Source organism: Ambystoma mexicanum, chromosome 11 (genome assembly GCF_040938575.1).
Source record: "Ambystoma mexicanum isolate Mex_15411 chromosome 11, UKY_AmexF1_1, whole genome shotgun sequence".
Lineage (NCBI taxonomy): Eukaryota > Metazoa > Chordata > Amphibia > Caudata > Ambystomatidae > Ambystoma > Ambystoma mexicanum.
Window position 1 is genome coordinate 236068396 of NC_090934.1, and position 17215 is coordinate 236085610.

Genomic DNA, 17215 nt, shown 5'->3' on the forward strand with positions numbered 1-17215 from the left:
TCAGCTCAACGGACCAAAACACACAAATTGACACAGCAATCACTCATACAAGCACCCATCACCGTACATTCACGCGTAACACAAGCATACACACATTTAAATAAACAATAAATTAACATAAAGGTACCTTCTGCCGGGGCCTGCGCGTGGGTGCTGCAGGTTGCTCTGTTCGTATGTGCGAGGAGGCACAGGAGCTCCCCCTCGCACATAGACATGCAGTGACCCAGCCAGCATCTCCAATAAGCTATGCAAGACTGGCGAGGCAAAATGCCCCCAGCGTTGCATGACTTAAGTGTCCATGTGCGGCTGGGGAACCGATCTGTCCAAGGGAAACATTGTTTCCTTTGGACAGTTCAGCCAGCCCAGGCGCACTCCCTCAGCTGGACAAAGCAGCTGAGGGAGTGCTCAGTGTTTCACTGGGCTGGCTCCATGGCTCCTCCATAATGGGTGAGGGGACCACTGAGTGGATATCCCCTCACCCATTATGGATGAGCTGCCAGGGTCGGACTGGCCTATAAGGAAATAGGCTGATGCCCGTACCAAAAAATGCTAGTGTAGGCCACTCAAAATGGGCCATTTTCTTGGCCAATGTGGGCCAGTTTGAGTTATGCAGCCAGTAGTTTTGACCATTGTTGGTGAATATTCTTCATCACAATTTGCTTACATTTTAACAAAAAATAACCTTGTGTACTAACAGTCTGACAAAAGGAATGTCTTAGGCACTTTTTCATCGGTGCCTAAGACAGTCCTATGGTCTAGTCCGACCATGTGAGCCGCCCCTGCCCATTTCCTCCAACCTCTGCCCTAGGGGCCTCCTTGGGTTTGCCAAAGTCCATTAAATTGACCTCTCCAGGTTTACCCACAATCGTGAAGGGTTCATTCCATTTGTCCTGTAAGGCCGAGGGCCTTATAGGTACCATCACCAAGACAAGCTGGTCTGGAGTAAACTCGACCATGTTGGCCTTTTGGTCATGCCAGAGCCTGACCTGCTTTCAGGTTTTCTGAAACATCTGTTGTCGTGCCATAATCCGTGCCATCCTCTTCCTGAGGCCTAGCACACTCTGTGACTCTAACTGGCTGTAGGGAAGGAGCACTCTCCAACCCTTCCTTGATCAGGGCCAAAGGGCCTCTGACTGGATGACCAAAAAGAAGTTCAAAAGAGCTTAACGCAACCCCCTGCTTGAGGGACTTCTCTATAAGCAAAGAGAAGGCATGGCAGTAGAAGGGTCCACTTTCTTTAAGGGGTTCTTCTAAAGCACCTATCATGCTCTTCATAGTTCTGTTAAACCGCTCCACCAACTTATTGGTTTTGGGGGTGGTAGTCTGTTGTGAACTTGTAAGTCACTCCACAGTTCTTCCACATGGACTGCATGTAGTGTAACACATAAAATGTGATCCCCTGTCAGAAATGACTGACTTAGGAATACCTACCCTGGTATAAATACCCAGGAGGGCTTTAGCCACTGCTTGAGCAGTAACCGTTCTCATAGGTATGGCTTCAGGATACCTGGTAGAATGGTCTACCACAACCAGTATAAATCGGTTGCCTGAAAGTTTGAGGGTCTAGGGGACCAACATTGTCAATCACCCCCCTCTCAAAAGGGACTCCCGCCACAGGGAGGGGCTCTAAAGGTGCCACATTCGTGGATCCACTCTTGCCAGAAGTCTGACAAGTGTGGCAGCTCTTACAGAATTTCTCTACATCAGCCCCCATCTTGGGCCAGTAGAAGTACAGAGAACCTCTTTGTCCTTGAAACTTAAGTGGCCAGCCAGAGGAATCTCATGTGCCAACTGTAAGGACTGCTCTCGCCACCCGGGGCACCAACAGTCTCCTGTAGTCCCCTGGAGTAGACTCAGTTGGTTCACTGTACAGGAGGCCATCCTCCCAGGCTTATGCTTCCCTGGCTCTTGCCCTTCCAGCTGGGAAGCTGTCCGCTGGTGAGACCTTCTAAAGGGTCACTCTTTGTCCTCTGGAAGTCTGCCCTAGAGGGTCCACCATCTGCAAGTAGTCTGCAGCTCAGGATGCTCTCTAGGATCCATATCGCAGGGAAGGTTTTTCTTCCAGCTCTCACCAGTAGCTGTCTCTATTGAGTTTGGTTGGTGGTCCTACTCAGCCAGGGAAGGGGTCACTGGGGTGACCTGGGACAGTCCTCTTGGGGGTGTCCCTGTCCTGTGAACAGGTTTAGGTTTGTTTCTCCCAGATATTTTGGATTTCTCCTTTCTTTCTTTTTCTTGGAAATAGATGGGTGGCCTTCCTGTGGACTGGAGGTATTGGAAATCTCAACCTCAAACAGTCGCTCGAGGTTGCTTCTCTGGCCAGTCTTGTTTGTTCCTGCTTCTTTTTGCTGGGAGACCTGGGGGTACTAGATACAACTCCAAGAGTTGTCAAATTTCCCAACAGGATTCTCCATGGCACTTCATTCTGTACACTAACATGAATTCTAACAGTCATTATTGCACTGAACGAGAACTGGCAGAATAGAAACAATTTGGCCTCCTGCATGGTTAGTGGGACCTTGGGTGCCTTAGCTACATCCTCGGGTTTGAAAAAAACGTTCATCTACCACTAATGCTTGCACCACCCAATGTCTCTGACAGGGGTCTCCTGATCATTTACAAGAACACTGTCCTAATCTTTTCTGGTATGGAGTTGTACACATCCACATTCTGTTCCTCCAGGGACACTAATGAAACTCTGGCTTGAACTCCAATGGGGTCTTCAGCCAGTAATTGAATGTATGCCCTTGCCATTTGGGCTTCTCCCTCGGGGATGAAGGCTGCGGAGGCAGTGTGGACCCCTGAAGGTTTACCCTTGTATCTGGGAATCCACTTTAACATGATCTACAGACCCACCTACAAAACATTTCCCAAATGTTCTCTGGAATGGAGGTTTGACGACCTCCCTCTGGTTTTTCACCAGAGGTTTCACTAGACTTACCAGGTTTGCCATGGAATTTGCCCTTTATGTTCGTGGCACTCTTTTGGATGGTTGAAATTAGAATTATTTTCCTTCTTGCTTGTGCTACTTCCCCGCTTCATTCTTGCGAGTTGCACCATGATCCTTGAGTGGCCCTGTTGGCTACCCCTAAGTTGGCAGCATGTGCTAGCTTTTTGGGGATCAATCTCTTGTCAGCCAAGTGCTGTCTCGGCTCAGGAGAGCAGGCATCAAGAGATTCTAACAAGATTCCTCATTCCTTGGAAGGAGTTTACCCTGTACCCCTTAACCCAAACATTCACATACCCAGATGCCCCCTACCATCGGTCTTTTTGAGGGTCCTAATCCTCGTTAAGGTGCCGAGAAGGAATTTTCCCAAATCTGGCTACTAATGCCAGCTTTACTGATTCATAATCCTTTCTCTCAATGGCACACAACTCCCTTACAGCATCACAGCCATTAGGGTGGGGGCCTAGAAATGAGGCATTGAATTAAATCATTCCCACTTATTCCTTGAAGACCATGGGTGTATTCAAACGTATCCAACCAGTCCAACACATCAAGTTCAGGATCATACATACTCGCTGCCTCTTTGGGCAGGCGAGGCCTCTTGGGACTAGAAGACCTAGAGTACCCTGAAAGGGAAGCCGAATCAAGGGACCTTCTCGTACCCATTTCATGTAGCATCTTTCTTAGTTTCACCTTGTGATGTTTGGCTTCAGCTTGGGCATTTCTGTTCTAGACCTGCACCCAGCGAACAAGTTCATAAAGCCCTAGAAGTTACGCATGGTAACACTGCAAGAGGTGATCCCATTGCTAAAACAGGGGGACTTCATGACAACTTTGGATATGAAAGATGCATACTTTCATATTTCAATGCTGCCAGCGCACAGAAAATTCCTAAGGTTGGTGATTCAGGACCAACCCTACCAGTTCAAGGTACTCCCCTTCGGCATAGCCTCGGCGCCAAGGGTGTTTACCAAGGTCCTGGCAGCGGCACACCTGCGCAGACTTCAGTTCCAGTTTACCCTTACCTCGACGATTGGCTCCTCACGGGGGACTCGTGCGACATTTGTTTTTCAAACACCCAAAAAACAGTGGACCTACTGTTCAGCCTGGGATTTTCTATCAACGAAAAGAAATCCAGCTTAGTCCCCAGCCAAGTAAAACGGTTCCTGGGGGCTGTAATGCGTACGGAAGACAGTCTAGTCTTCCCTTCCAGCGAGAGGGTTCAGGACATGCTCTCAGGTTCCTCAGTATGTAGCCAGTCGAGAGGTGACGGTATGCAAAGCTATGCGTTTGCTTGGAATGATGGCGTCATGCATATACTTGGTTCCCCACGCGTGGCTGCGCATGCGTCCCATGCAAGAATGGCTCAACAGCCAGTGGCGTCAGGCCAGCGGACAATGGGAAGGTCGGTTGGTTGTCTCGCCAGCCCTCATTCTCTCTATGCAGTGGTGGTCGAGGGAGAACCTCTTGAAGGGGAAAACCTTCACCGCCCCTGCAGTGGAAGCCACTCACGACAGACTCATCTCTCACGGGGTGGAGGCGGGGGGCGCCCCCCAACCCCACCTGCTTCAGCAGACGGCGCACGGAGTGTGGTCCCCTCAGGTAGCGTCCAACCATATAAACCTACTGGAGCTACTAGCAGTGTTCAAAGCATTGAAAGCCTTTCAGGAGCAACTGTAAGGGAAGACAGTGCTGGTCCTAACCGACAGCACAACAGCAATGTATTAACTGAACAAACAGGGGGGCACTCACTCTCCAGGGCTATCCAAGCTGTCCCAAAACATCTCGATATGGGCTCTCAAACACAAGATGTTCCTGATATCCTAACATGTTCCAGGGGAACTCAATCTTCTGGCAGACATACTCAGCAGAGATTTTCCTCTGCCAGAAGAGTACGAATGGCGACTGCACGAAGACATTGTATCCAACGTCTTCGCAGAATGGGGGTTTCCAGAGATCGACCTGTTTGCTACTCAGGAGAACACCCAATGCCAAGATTCCGCCTCCAGGTACCCTCAGAACGGATCCAAGGGGGAACGGTCTCTGGATAACTTGGTCGGGGAAATTTGTCTACGCTTTTCCCCCCGACTCCCCTTATGAACAAGATAGTACACAAGATGCACCAGGAACCAGTCACCATGATTCTGGTGGCTCCCATGTGGGCCTGCCAACCTTGGTTTGCGCACCTGATTGAAATGTCCCTCTCCTCACCAGTCAAGCTGCCTTGCCCGTACAACAAGTCTCAGGACAGGGGGGGGGACTCTGCACCTATGCCCACAAACTCTGAACTTAGCAGCCTGACTCCTGAGGTCTTTGGACATCTGCAACGCCTTCAGAGAAGCATGGACATACTGAGGGAGGCAAAGCCTAACACACGTTATTGCTATGCTAGCAAATGGAAACGTTTTGTCATCTGGTGCATTTCCAAAGGCGTCAATCCCACCGATTGCTCGCCTTCACACATTGTGTTATATCTAACCCATCTATTTGATTCTGGGTTAGTCTTCAATTCCTTAAAGGTTCACCTAGCGACATTGTCGGCTTCTCCAGCATGGGGTCTGGCATGGATTCTGACATGCTCATGAATATTCCACGTTGTCAGGCTGGGAGTCCTCGGTAAAGAAAAAATCGGTATCAGTTTCTTTCTGATCTGTCTTTCTTAGTAGTAACCAATCACTGATCTCTGGGTCATACTGCCCCCAGCCAATGACTGCCCTCTCCCTAAGCCCCGCCTCTGGCAGCCATCCTCAGATTTTTACTGCACGCTCAAGTGTTGGGAGTCCTCGTGTTTAGCTATCGTTTTTTACTGCGTTTTCACGCTTTTTCTGGAGTATTTCTCATTTTTTTGGTTTAATCGAGCCTCAGGCTCCAGCATTTCTACTTCTGAAAACGGGGGCCCGTTTTGGAATTCTTCTATGCCCCTCAAGGGTGAAGTTTTTGTCGAGTTTACACTTCTTGGAGTATTCCGGAAGATCTGCGGCCTACCTCAACATGGCCCAGGACAAAGGGAGCTCGACGCCCGGATCCAAGCTGTTCAGGAACTGCCCTGGATGCAGATTATATAACATTTTCAAGGACGAGCATTCGCAATGCCTCTACTGCCTCCATGCGGACAAGACTCCCATGGAGAAGGACTGTGCGTTCTGAAAGAACCTTTCGGAACGGAACAAACAAGATCGTCGTTCCCGCCTCGCCACCTGGCTGGAGAAGGGCACCTCAAGTGAGAAGGCAAAGAAGTCTGAGTGGGCTTCTAAGTCCTTTGAGGGCGCCCTGGCGACGGGGCCCAACAGAAGGCCAAGCACCGCGAGTCCGGGAGCGCCGAAAGGTCGGGCTCTTCGGTTGCCAAGCAGGGGGCTACTTCCCCGGCACGTTCGACCACGAGCCAGCGCTCTGGTTCGGGGAAGAGGAAGTCTGAGAACCCGGGTAGGCTGCTGGAGCGGACCCGGTCGATCTCGAAGGGGTAGCGAGGCGCTGACCCTCCCCTCAAGGCGAAGGCCCAAGATGCACCTAAGGTGGTGAGGGCTTTGATCCACCCGGATAAGGCCTCTACCGAAGTGGTCGCTGCGACCCTGGCGGAGCCGCCTGAGACTACGCCAATGGAAACTGCCTCTGGGCCCAGAGTATCCCTGCTGCCGCGGAGGAAATCCTCTTTCCAGCCCATCGCTAAGACCCCCGGCTGAAAAAAGAGGGGTGGGGGGCGGTGGCCATTACAGACTCGGAATCAGCTGAGGAGGAACTGGTGGAGACCGAGAAGGGCCTCAACGAAAGGTCCATAGGCCTCAATGAGGGGTTCAGAAACCTCAACGAGAGGTTCAAACCCAAGGGACGGTCCCTGCTGACAAAGATCAAAGATGGCGACAACAAACCGGGCCCAAGGGAGCGGCCATCCTGTCCGTCGCAGCCATTGCCTGAGCCCCAGGATAGCTCGGCGGCCATTTTGTTGGCAATCCAATCCTTATGTACCGAGATAAGGACGAGATTACCACGCACCCCGATGGAGGAGCCAGAACCAGGCCCGTCGGGAAGCGCTCTAAATAAGCAGAGGAGTCCACCCCGCTCCGCCCTTCATGCCTGCGAAACCTGTGGACCCCTCATCCCCCCCCTCGCCGGGAGAGGATACGGCGACTGATACGGCAACGGGGACCGGCAATGACTTGGCAGACATCAAATCGTAAACCCCTCCCACCCCCCGCGGGCGTCCCCAGCAGACGAGGGCATCCGAGCTCTTCCATCTCTGCCCTGAAGAACAGAAAAAGGAGGGGTTTCTGTACCAATGACGAGAGGCTAAGAGGAAGACGGTACATGCCTTTACTCGACATCTGGGACGAGGGGCTTGCTGTCCTCAAGAACCCTGCCACGATACCCGCCAAGAGGGACAGGTACGAGAAGTACCAAGTCCCTGATGCCTCCCCCTTGTGCCTCAGGGCCCAGCCCACGCCGGACTTGGTCGTCTCGGCAGCGGCTAAGAAGGCAGCGGGCACAGCGGCTTCAACTTCCACTTCCCCGCCGGACAGCGAGAGCAAGAAGTTGGACTCTATGGGACGAGTCATCTCGGCGGCGATGATTAAGGCGGCCAATGCCTTGGCGATCGTGGCCCGCTACGACAGGGAGCTCTGGTTCAAGATAGCTCCCCTGCTAGATTTCCTGCCTGATGACAAAAGGGCAGAGGCCCTAGAAATTCTGCAGGAGGGCGAGGTGGCGTCGGATCACGCCATAATGGTGGCGACGGACATCGCCGATACCGGATTTCGCCAACTGGGCAACAGAGTTTGCCTCCGACGACGGGGATGGCTCAAGGCGACAGACATTCGCCAGGACTTCCAGACCAGAGTGTTGGACATGCCGTTCGATGGCAACAACCTCTTTGGTAAGGCGGTGGATGAGTCTCTACAGGCCATCAAGACCGACTCGGAGACGGCCTGGGCCCTTGGGGTGCTTCAGCAGCAAAGACCCTTCCGGAGCCCCGGAGGCAGACAGGGTGCCTCCAAAGGATCCAGCAGGTGGCCCCTCCGCTTACCGCCAGGCGGCCCGCTCCTCTTCCCAGGAGGCCTGCAGAGGTCGCGGCAAGCAAGGGGGAACCAGCCGTTGTCGCCAAGGCCTCCAAACAAGACTGACCCGGCCGGGTCGTCGGGGCGGGCCCCTACCGAAGCACCCTGGTGGGATGGCCGGCTGACGAAGTTCGTCAGTGTGTGGGAGTCCATCTCCACCGACCGTTGGGTGCTGGACACCCTGGCCAACGGGCACTCGCTGGAATTCCAAAAGAAGTGCTCTCGCATTCCTCCCGTGGCCAGGAAGGAGAATCACGTCCCTCAACTACTGTTGGAAGTAAAGGCGATGCTCAAAAGTGCCATCGAGCTCGTCCCCAGGAGGCTCCGGGACTCCCGAGTGTACTCGAGGTACTTCCTCGTCAGAAAGAAGACGGGCAGCTGGCGCCCCATCCCGGACCTGCGTCGGTTAAACAAATGCAGCAAGGCGCAGAAATTCAGGATGGTCACCCTCCAGCACGTGCTGGGACAGCTGGAGGAAGGGGACTTCCTATCGTCGTTGGACCTGGAGGATGCTTACTTCCACATCCCCATTCTAAAAAGGCACAGGAAGTTCCTCAGGTTCGTGGTTCAGGGACGCCACTACCAATTCAGAGCCATACCGTTCGGATTAAAGTCGGCACCCAGGGTTTTCACCAAGTGCCTGGCACCAGTGGCGGCGCGGCTGCGCTTGCAGGGGATCCACGTCTACCCCTACCTGGACGACTGGCTCATCCGGGCAAGGGAACTCGCCATTAATCATACGGCGAGGACCGTCCGGTTGCTCACGGAGCTGGGGTTCGCCATCAACTACCCCAAATCCCACCTGGTTCCATCGCAAGTAGCACGGTTTTTGGGGGCGAAGCTCTATTTGGCCTCCCCTTCAGAGGAGAGGACCAAGACCATCCTGGGCAAGGTGCGGTGCCTGTTAGCCACGAACGTGGCCAGGGTGAGGTCCATCAATTCCCTTCTCGGGATGATGTCCTCATGCATCTACCTTGTGCCCCTTTGCAGACGTCAGATGCGTCTGCTACATGAGTTCCTCAGCGCCCGCTGGTTTCAGGCGAGGGGCTGCTTCGAGGACAGGATCCCCCCTCGACGAGGAGTTTCAAACCCCGGCGTTTCAAGAGACGGTGACTACGGACGCCTCTCTGGAGGGTTGGGGGGGGGGGGGCCCACACCGGAGACCCACACTGGAGATCTCCACGCAAGAGGCCTTTGGCTCCTGGAGGAGAGGTCCCTTCACATCAACATCTTGATGCTCCGAGCAGTGTTCTGGGCGCTCAAGTCGTCCCTCCCGTCCCTCAAGGACAAAGTGGTGAGGATCTTCAGACAACAACAACAACACCACCACCACGATGTTCTACATACAGAAGCATGGGGCACCAGATCCCCAGTCCTCTCCAAGGAGGCCCAGGATCTGTGGCACTGGGCCGTCGCCCAGGGGATGTTTCTGGTTCCCTTCGACCTGGCAGGAATAACTGACTGGCTGCGCTCGTGCCACGAGTGGGAACTGCGCCAGGATCAAGTGGATCGACTCTTCAAACGATGGGGCAAACCCCAGATCGACCTGTTTGCGACGGCGACGAACTCCAAGTGCCAGAGGTTCGCCAGCAGGTTCCCACAGCCGAGGAGCATGGGCGATGCTTTCTCGTTCCCTTGGAACGGCCTGTTTCGATACGTGTTCCCTCCATTGCCATTGCTGCTCCGCCTCATCAACCAGCTCAAGAAGTCCAGGTGCAGGATGATCCTCATCACACCGGCGTGGCCGAGGCAGGTCTGGTTCCCAGACCTTCTGGATTTGTCAACGTCCCCGCCGGTCAGGCTGCCGGCGGACGCGGATCTTCTCTCCAGAGAAGGAGGCGCCATTCTCCACCACGACCCACAGTTGCTGAACTTGCAGGCCATGCTCATGCAGCAGTAGAGTTTGGAGGGTACGATATCCCGGCTGATTGCAGAGGGGTTCTTGCAAGGCCAGGGCGTCCTCAAGTGTTGCGGTCATAAATGGAAGAGGTTCTCCGTCTGGTGCCGTGCACAGATTAACCCTCTGTGAATTACGGCCCCTCAAGTGCTGCCGTACCTGCTGTCGCTGGCCAAGGCTGGACTGGCTCACGCCTCCATAAAGATGCATCTGACTGCCATCTCCCGATATACCAAGACGACGGGACGGGCGTCCTTGTGGTCTCATCGCCTGGTGAAGGAATTTATGAAGGGACTGTTCAGATCATTCCCGCCAGTGAAGGCTTCTGCCCCGGCGTGGGAGCTTAATGTGGTGTTGACCAGGCTCATGGGAGCCCCATTCGAGCCTATGCATTCGGCGCCTTTGAAGTTCCTGTCATGGAAGACAGCGTTCCTCGTGGCCACGACGAGTGGGAGAGATTCAGGCCCCATCTTGCAAGCCTCCATACTTGACTTTTCCTGACAAGAGGGTGGTGCTGAGGACGTACCCCTCCTTCATGCCCAAGGTGCTGTCGGACTTCCACCTGAACGAGCTCTTGGTGTTACCAGCTTTCTTTCCGTCGCCTTCGACGCCGGCCGAGAGGTCTTTGCACTTGCTGGATGTAGCTAGAGCGCTGAAGTTCTATGTGGACCGCACAAAGAGTTTTCGGAAGACGTCACAAATGTTTGTGAACTTTGGGTCTGTGAATCAAGGAAAGGATCTCTCGAAGACTTCCATTTCCAGATGGCTCTCCAGCTGCATCATGCATTGTCACCGGTTGGCAAACCGACCGCTGCCGAGCCGTCCGAGAGCCCATTCGACCAGAGCGATCGCTGCTACCACGGCGTTCCTGTCTGGTGTGTCCCTGCTGGACATCTGCAGGGCTGCTACGTGGAGGTCGACGCACACCTTCACAAGATTCTACTGCGTCGATCGGGACTCCAGGGAGGAGTCTAGGGTCGGCCAAGCAGTGCTGCGCAACCTGTTCGCTTAAGGTGAGCCTGGTGAGGAGGTAAGAGATGCTTAATGTTGAGTTGTTGTATTGCTTAATGTTGAACCTTTTGCCACCTCCCGTGGTTGTGCATGTGTATACTGCTATGTATTCTTTTATTCATGAGCATGTGAATCCATGCCAGACCCCATGCTGGAAAAGGAACAAGTTACTTACCTGTAACTGTTCTCCAGCATGGGTCTGTCATGGATTCACATGCGAACCCTCCCACCTACCCCTCTGTGGCTCTTCACTTGGTCATACTGCCACTTGGCGTGCTACCAAATCTGAGGATGGCTGCCAGAGGCGGGGCTTAGGGAGAGGGCAGTCATTTGCTGGGGGCAGTATGACCCAGAGATCAGTGATTGGTTACTAAGAAAGACAGATGAGAAATGAAACTGATACTGATTTTTTTCTTTACCGAGGAGTCCCAGCCTGACGGGGAATATTCATGAGCATGTGAATCCATGCCAGACCCATGCTGGAGAACAACAGTTACAAGTAAGTAACTTGTTCCCTAGACCATGTCACAGCAGAAGGTGTTGTGGTGGAAAATACCTGTGATTAAAGCCTTTATGGAAGGGGTTAAAAGAATTTAGCCCCCCTATCACTCACCCAGCCCCTGGGTGGGATCTAAATGTGGTTTTAACTAGGCTCATGGGACCCCCTTTTGATCCTATGCATAAAGCTAGTCTGAAAGACCTGACTTACAAGACAGCCTTTCTACTAGCTATCGCTTCTATCAGAAGAGTTGGCGAACTACAGGCCCTCTGGGTTTTGGACCCCTTTGTTACAGCCCACAAAGATAAAGTAGTTCTGCGCACACATCCCAGATTTGCGCCGAAATTCATTTGGAAGTTCCATGTGAACCAGTCAATCGAACTACCCTCGTTCTTCCAGAGACCTACTAACATGGCCGAAAGAAGCCTTCACACACGGGATGTGCGAAGGGCAGTCATGTTCTACCTGGATAGACCTAAACCACTAAGGAAAACTAAACAATTCTTTGTTTCAGTGGCAGCTGGTAGAGAAGGGGACCCTGTCTCTAAATCAGCAATATCAAGGTGGATTGTCCAATGCATCACACTCTATCTTGCAAAGAGAACTGCCCTTCAAGCCTAGAGCACATCCTACTCTAGGCACTGGGGCATCCATAGCATTCATTGCTAATGTTCCCCTAGAGTCTATTTGCAAAGCGGCAACCTGGAGTTCTGTACACACCTTTACAAAACACTATTGCCTAGACACTCATTCTAGGTCTGATTCTCAGGTGGGACAAGCAGTACTAAGACATCTTTTTTCTACTGTTCCTTCTCGCAACCCACCTCCGGGGTACTGCTCGCTAGTCTATGCACAGCATGTGATTCTAAGCAGATTAACAAGCATCAGAAGACATGCATTACTTACTGTAAAAGCATTTCTGATGATAGTATCTGCTTGGATTCACATGCGCCCTCCCTGCCTCCCCGCTCGGGGTGGAAGGAACATGGACTTCTTACTACTTTCTCTCTTCATGTACTCGCTCACTATAGCCTTGGACTCCCTCATGGCAGAAAAAATACATTCGGAGGGACCTCGGCGCGTGAGGGATTTTGGGTACTACACACGTCACGATAGGGATAGTGTTCAGACACGCCTATGCCGACGTCCCCTTTTGGTCCCCCGAAAGACAAGATGCAATACTCCGCGGTTACCACTGGATGTCGGACCATATACACAGCATGTGAATCTAAGCAGATAAAATCATCAGAAATGCTTTTACGGTAAGTAATGCATGTCATTCTTGGTATTGGGTCCCTGGGTGTGAGTCATTGGTTCGCAGCCATTTCTGTATGTTACGTCTGAAACTAGGGTAGGTTTGATCTGTACGAAGTGAGAGCGGGAGTGAGTTCCATGTTTGAGCTGCCATGACTGGGAAGCTTCTACTGCCCAATTTCGTTAAGTTGAATTGTAGTACAATGAGGCGAAAAGATTTGGCAGTCGTGGTGGGACAATTGGTAGTTTTCCCGACTATATGGTTAGTGAGGTAGTGGGGCAGCGTTATTCAGGCATTTGGAGGTTAGGGAAGTTGTTTTAAGCAAGATTCTGTCATTGTCGGCCAATGGTTTTGTCTTCTGAGCTCAGATATGTGCTCTTTGGATATTTAGGACTGTTCTTGGGGCATTATTCTGTAGTGTTTGGATTTTATTTAAGGTGTACTTGTTAGCGCCCAGCTAAAGGGCGTTGCAGTAGTCCAGTCTTGAAAGTATGAGGGCATTTGCTAGGGTAGTGCAGCTGGCTGATGAGAAAGGCCGCAGGCCCTAATTAACATGTATATGCTGATGTGGAGGCCAAGGAATTAACTCGTTTGCTCAAGGTTAGGGTGGAGTTGCGGTAAAAGCCTAACATTTTCTTTTCGTCATTCAGGCAGAGGCCATGAGTGGACATCCAAGCCTGAATGAGAAGATAAATTCTGTTCACGAGAGTCGTGTCAGTAATTGCCCGAAAGGGGTATGAGGATCTGGGTGTCTGCGTAGTTGGTGTAGGAGACACCCATATTATCCAATTTGTCAAATAGCGGCTTTGTGAATGTATTGTACATGGTGGCCGAGACACATGAACCTTGAGGGACACCATATCTTATGGGAATTGGGTCTTCTGAGTCTGAAAAGATCATAGTTCTATTGTTTAGGAACGATTGGACCCATGCTATTGCATCCTTGTGGGCCGCCAAGGCAAGGTGTTTTCATAGGACTGCATGATCCACTAAGTCAAAGGCGGCTGACGAGGAGGAGCAGCATGGCAGTTTTACCTTTGTCCTCGAGTTCCTCGATTTGTCTCTTTAGGTCGATTAGTGCAGTTTCAGTGCCATGTTGTGGCCTAACCCCTAATTGGTGGGAGCCTAGGAGGTGATTAGTTTCAAGGTACTGCTGTAGCTAAAGGTACGCTACTCTGTCGTATCTTCAGAAGGAAAGGCACCATCGTAAAAGGCCTGTAGTTAGTTGGAATGGCTGGATCTAAGGTTTGCTTTTTAAGTAAAGTAAGGATCCATGATCTTTCAAATTGCTTGGGACAGTTTTAGTTTAGAGTGATGAGTTGATGAGTTTGGAGATAAATGGTGCCAGATCTCTGGCTACATCTTTGATTAGTTGCGCTGGACAATTATCATTCTGGCATCTTGATGGTTTCAGTGAGGCAATCAATTTTTCCATCTCGAGGGTGGAAGCGTTGGAGAAATTGAATTGATCTGGTAGGTTAGTTGGTGACTGATGTCAGAGTATGTATGTCCTGTTAAGGTAGAGATTTCTTGTTGACAATCTTATCTTGGGAGACGTTTCATTTTGTTAGCTGGAGCATTCTGTATGTTAGTACACCACGTTTTATCTTTGTGATATTATCAGATGGTGGGATAGGGGCCTCCATTTCTCGTAGGATAGTGAATAGCCCCTTTGTGTTTGAACTGGCTTTCGAGATCCTGTCATTGTATAGTTCTTTCTTAGTGCGCATTTCTTTTTTATAGTGATCAGAGAATTTAGTCAAGTTAGTTTTTTGTTTTCCACTGAAGGGGTATGGCGCCATAAAGCTTCCAGTTTTCTTTTTTCCAGCCTGAGTGTATTTAGGTGTGGGGTTAATCGGGCGTTCAAATGAGCCTGTTTGCTTTTGCATAGTTTAAGAGGTACGATAGTATCTAACGGGTTATCTGTGGTGTTATTGTAGGTGTCGACTAGGATGTTCGGGTCAGACAGCAGCGAGTAAGTTTAGGGAAGGTAGGATGAGTGGAAGTAGTTTGTTAGCAGTGATTTTTTTTTTTTTTGCCCGTCAACTGGGGAACTATGACCAGGTTAGTTTGTGGCTGTTTTTTTGCCATCGTAAAGGCAATTGGGTGATAGTCAGTCCACGATAGTGGAGTTAATGAATTGATAGCTCAGTTTGTCGGCCACCCAGTCAAGGGTTCTGCCTTTAACATGAGTTGGCTGGGTCACTTGCCCCAGAATATATCCAAAGTAATTAAACCTTCCCACATTTTTCACTCTTATCCCTCTTGAAGAACCCAGACAGCAACTCATCTATGCTATGTTCCTGTGGTTTTGTATGCCCATTTTAACTTTGCCTCATGAGGCCATTATGAGTTTGACTGCCAATGCTGGGGTAGTCGCAGACTGGCAGTGGGGGCACGTAACTGCTGATAGCTCCTTTTTGTCATGTAGATTAAAGGCCTTGGAATGGTGGAAATAAGTTCCTTATGTAAGGGGGGGATGAAGAAGAGTGCTGCATGTTTTCTAAATATTTCTACGTACTATACAACATACTGAAATCCAATTTTAAGAAGAATTGTTCCCTTTGGGGGCAAGATACTGGCACACTAACGCAGCATGTTTTGCTTAAATGTTTTATGCATCATGGGCGTATGCACTTGGAATGTTGCTTTGATAAGCTTGCAGAACCTTTTGCTTTCTCTCTTCTTTAGGACGTGTCTTCTCCTGGGGAATGGGCACCAACTACCAACTGGGTACTGGAGAGGAAGATGATGCCTGGAGCCCTGTGGAGGTTGTGGGAAAGCAGCTGGAGAATCGTTTGGTCCTGTCTGTGTCCAGTGGAGGGCAGCACACAGTCCTATTAGTTAAGGACAAGAAGGGACAGAGTTGATGTTAACCAATCGTTAACAGGACTGCGCTTTGATACCGCACCACCCATGGCGAAACAAAACTCTCGTTCTTGAAAATCAAGTTATTGCAACGCTAACCTGCATCGCTTCTGAAGAATAATAATTTTTACATATCTGCATGCCTATATGGAAATCTGTTCATCAATGGACAATGTGCTGTTTTTAATTTATTCTCCTGCACGTTTGGTATTGGTTATTCCTTTTTGGGATGAATCGTTCAGTATTTATAGGGAATTTTAACCTATGGACTGGCAAGTGCCTTTCCTTTGAGAACTAGCCTGGAACTACTTGTCCCAGTCCACTTAGCAGTTGCTCAAAGTGTTTACAACATCTTGTACCTGCAGCACAGTTGTCCTGACTGGGTCTAACCAAAACGGCCACTTTCCTTTACGGTAAGTTTTATGTGCGAGATGGACTACCTCAAGTCGGTCTCTTGTAGCAGCTGAATTTCTTTTTTACTACACATTTTTAAATGCATCACTAACTCTTAAACCTTTTTTGCCAATGATGTTCCAAGGCATTCAGTGTCCTGCCTTTGTATTTCCTCTTCACCCCATGCCCAACGAATTGATTCTCTGCCTGTCCTCCATAGGTGTGTAACTGCCTGGCATGGAGAATTCTGCTTGTGAGTTCTATTCTCTGTACGCTCCCCTCTCTCCCCTAGAATGTCTATTCCATACCCTCGATTGCCAATGTTCACTCTCTACCATAACCTTTATGTATGTTATGGTATTGGTTTTTCCCTGATTGTCTAGTATTTTCTTATGGATGTTTGTGATGGGATCTCCAAGAAATGGTTCCCTTTTCTGGCATCATATACTTTAAACTTGGGCCAGACCTGAACTTGCATTTTGCCATCTGGCCTGAAAGCAATACAAGTTGGCTTAATATTGAGTTGCGGTTGTCGAGCAGTTTGGTTTCCTTGGTCTGTAGCTCATGATTTGCAGGTTGCCTCTGCTCTGCAGCATTGTGAGTATTTGTGCCTTCCCTCGTAAACCGAAAGGGTCCCCCTGCAGTCAAAAAGCATCTTCTAGGGACTTGGTCTCCACACTTGGATCACGTTTGAAATCTTCACAACTCATGGTGCTGTTCATTCTTTGTACCTTCTGTGCAACCTGTATACAAACCTTGCTTCGTGTTCAGCGTTTTTAGGTTTTGATGACTGCAATGTACATGTTTTGACACGTTCTGATAAACATACCCATTTAAAGTCCAGCCTATTTTTGTAAAGTGCACTAACTTTTTTGAGCAGGGATTGTTGGACAATGAGTAGATATTGAGAAATCTTTTTAATTTTTTGAATAAAAGATTTTTTAAAAAAAATGTTTTTCTGCGCCATGTTCTCAGTTTGAAGATTCACAATCATTTGTAGGAAATGTGAACATGGTTAACATTGCATAATTGCTCTAGGCATTTAACTTCTTGCATCCAGCCCCTTCCTGAATTTGTTTGCGTTTATTTGCAAATCTGAGCCATCAATCTTGAGACATGCATGAGAGGCTTATTGCTTATTAGGTTATCTGAATGTACAGTTGGCTTCAGGAATCAACTGAGTGCTTTAGAATCAGAGGGGGAAGAACATGAGGGAAGAAGACTAGGTTGTGAGGATGTAACTGGGGGAGAACAGGTGATTTGTCAGCAAGGGATCTGGGAGGAAACAGTGAGGATCAGA

General features: G+C 50.2%; 1 protein-coding gene across 6 annotated transcripts in view; it reads left to right on the forward strand.

Annotated features, from left to right (window-relative positions):
• RCC1 (regulator of chromosome condensation 1) overlaps positions 1–16758 on the forward strand; it is a 589822-nt gene extending 573064 nt beyond the window's left edge. For 4 of the 6 annotated variants that reach the window (XM_069622949.1, XM_069622946.1, XM_069622947.1 and 1 more), the window contains exon 10: positions 15346–16758. In XM_069622949.1, coding sequence (XP_069479050.1) covers positions 15346–15524 — 179 coding nt within the window. In that variant the 3' untranslated portion in view covers positions 15525–16758. The remainder of the gene's footprint in view (positions 1–15345) is intronic. The other 2 variants (XM_069622944.1, XM_069622945.1) reach the window with 1 other exon arrangement.
• The last annotated feature ends 457 nt before the right edge of the window (positions 16759–17215 follow it).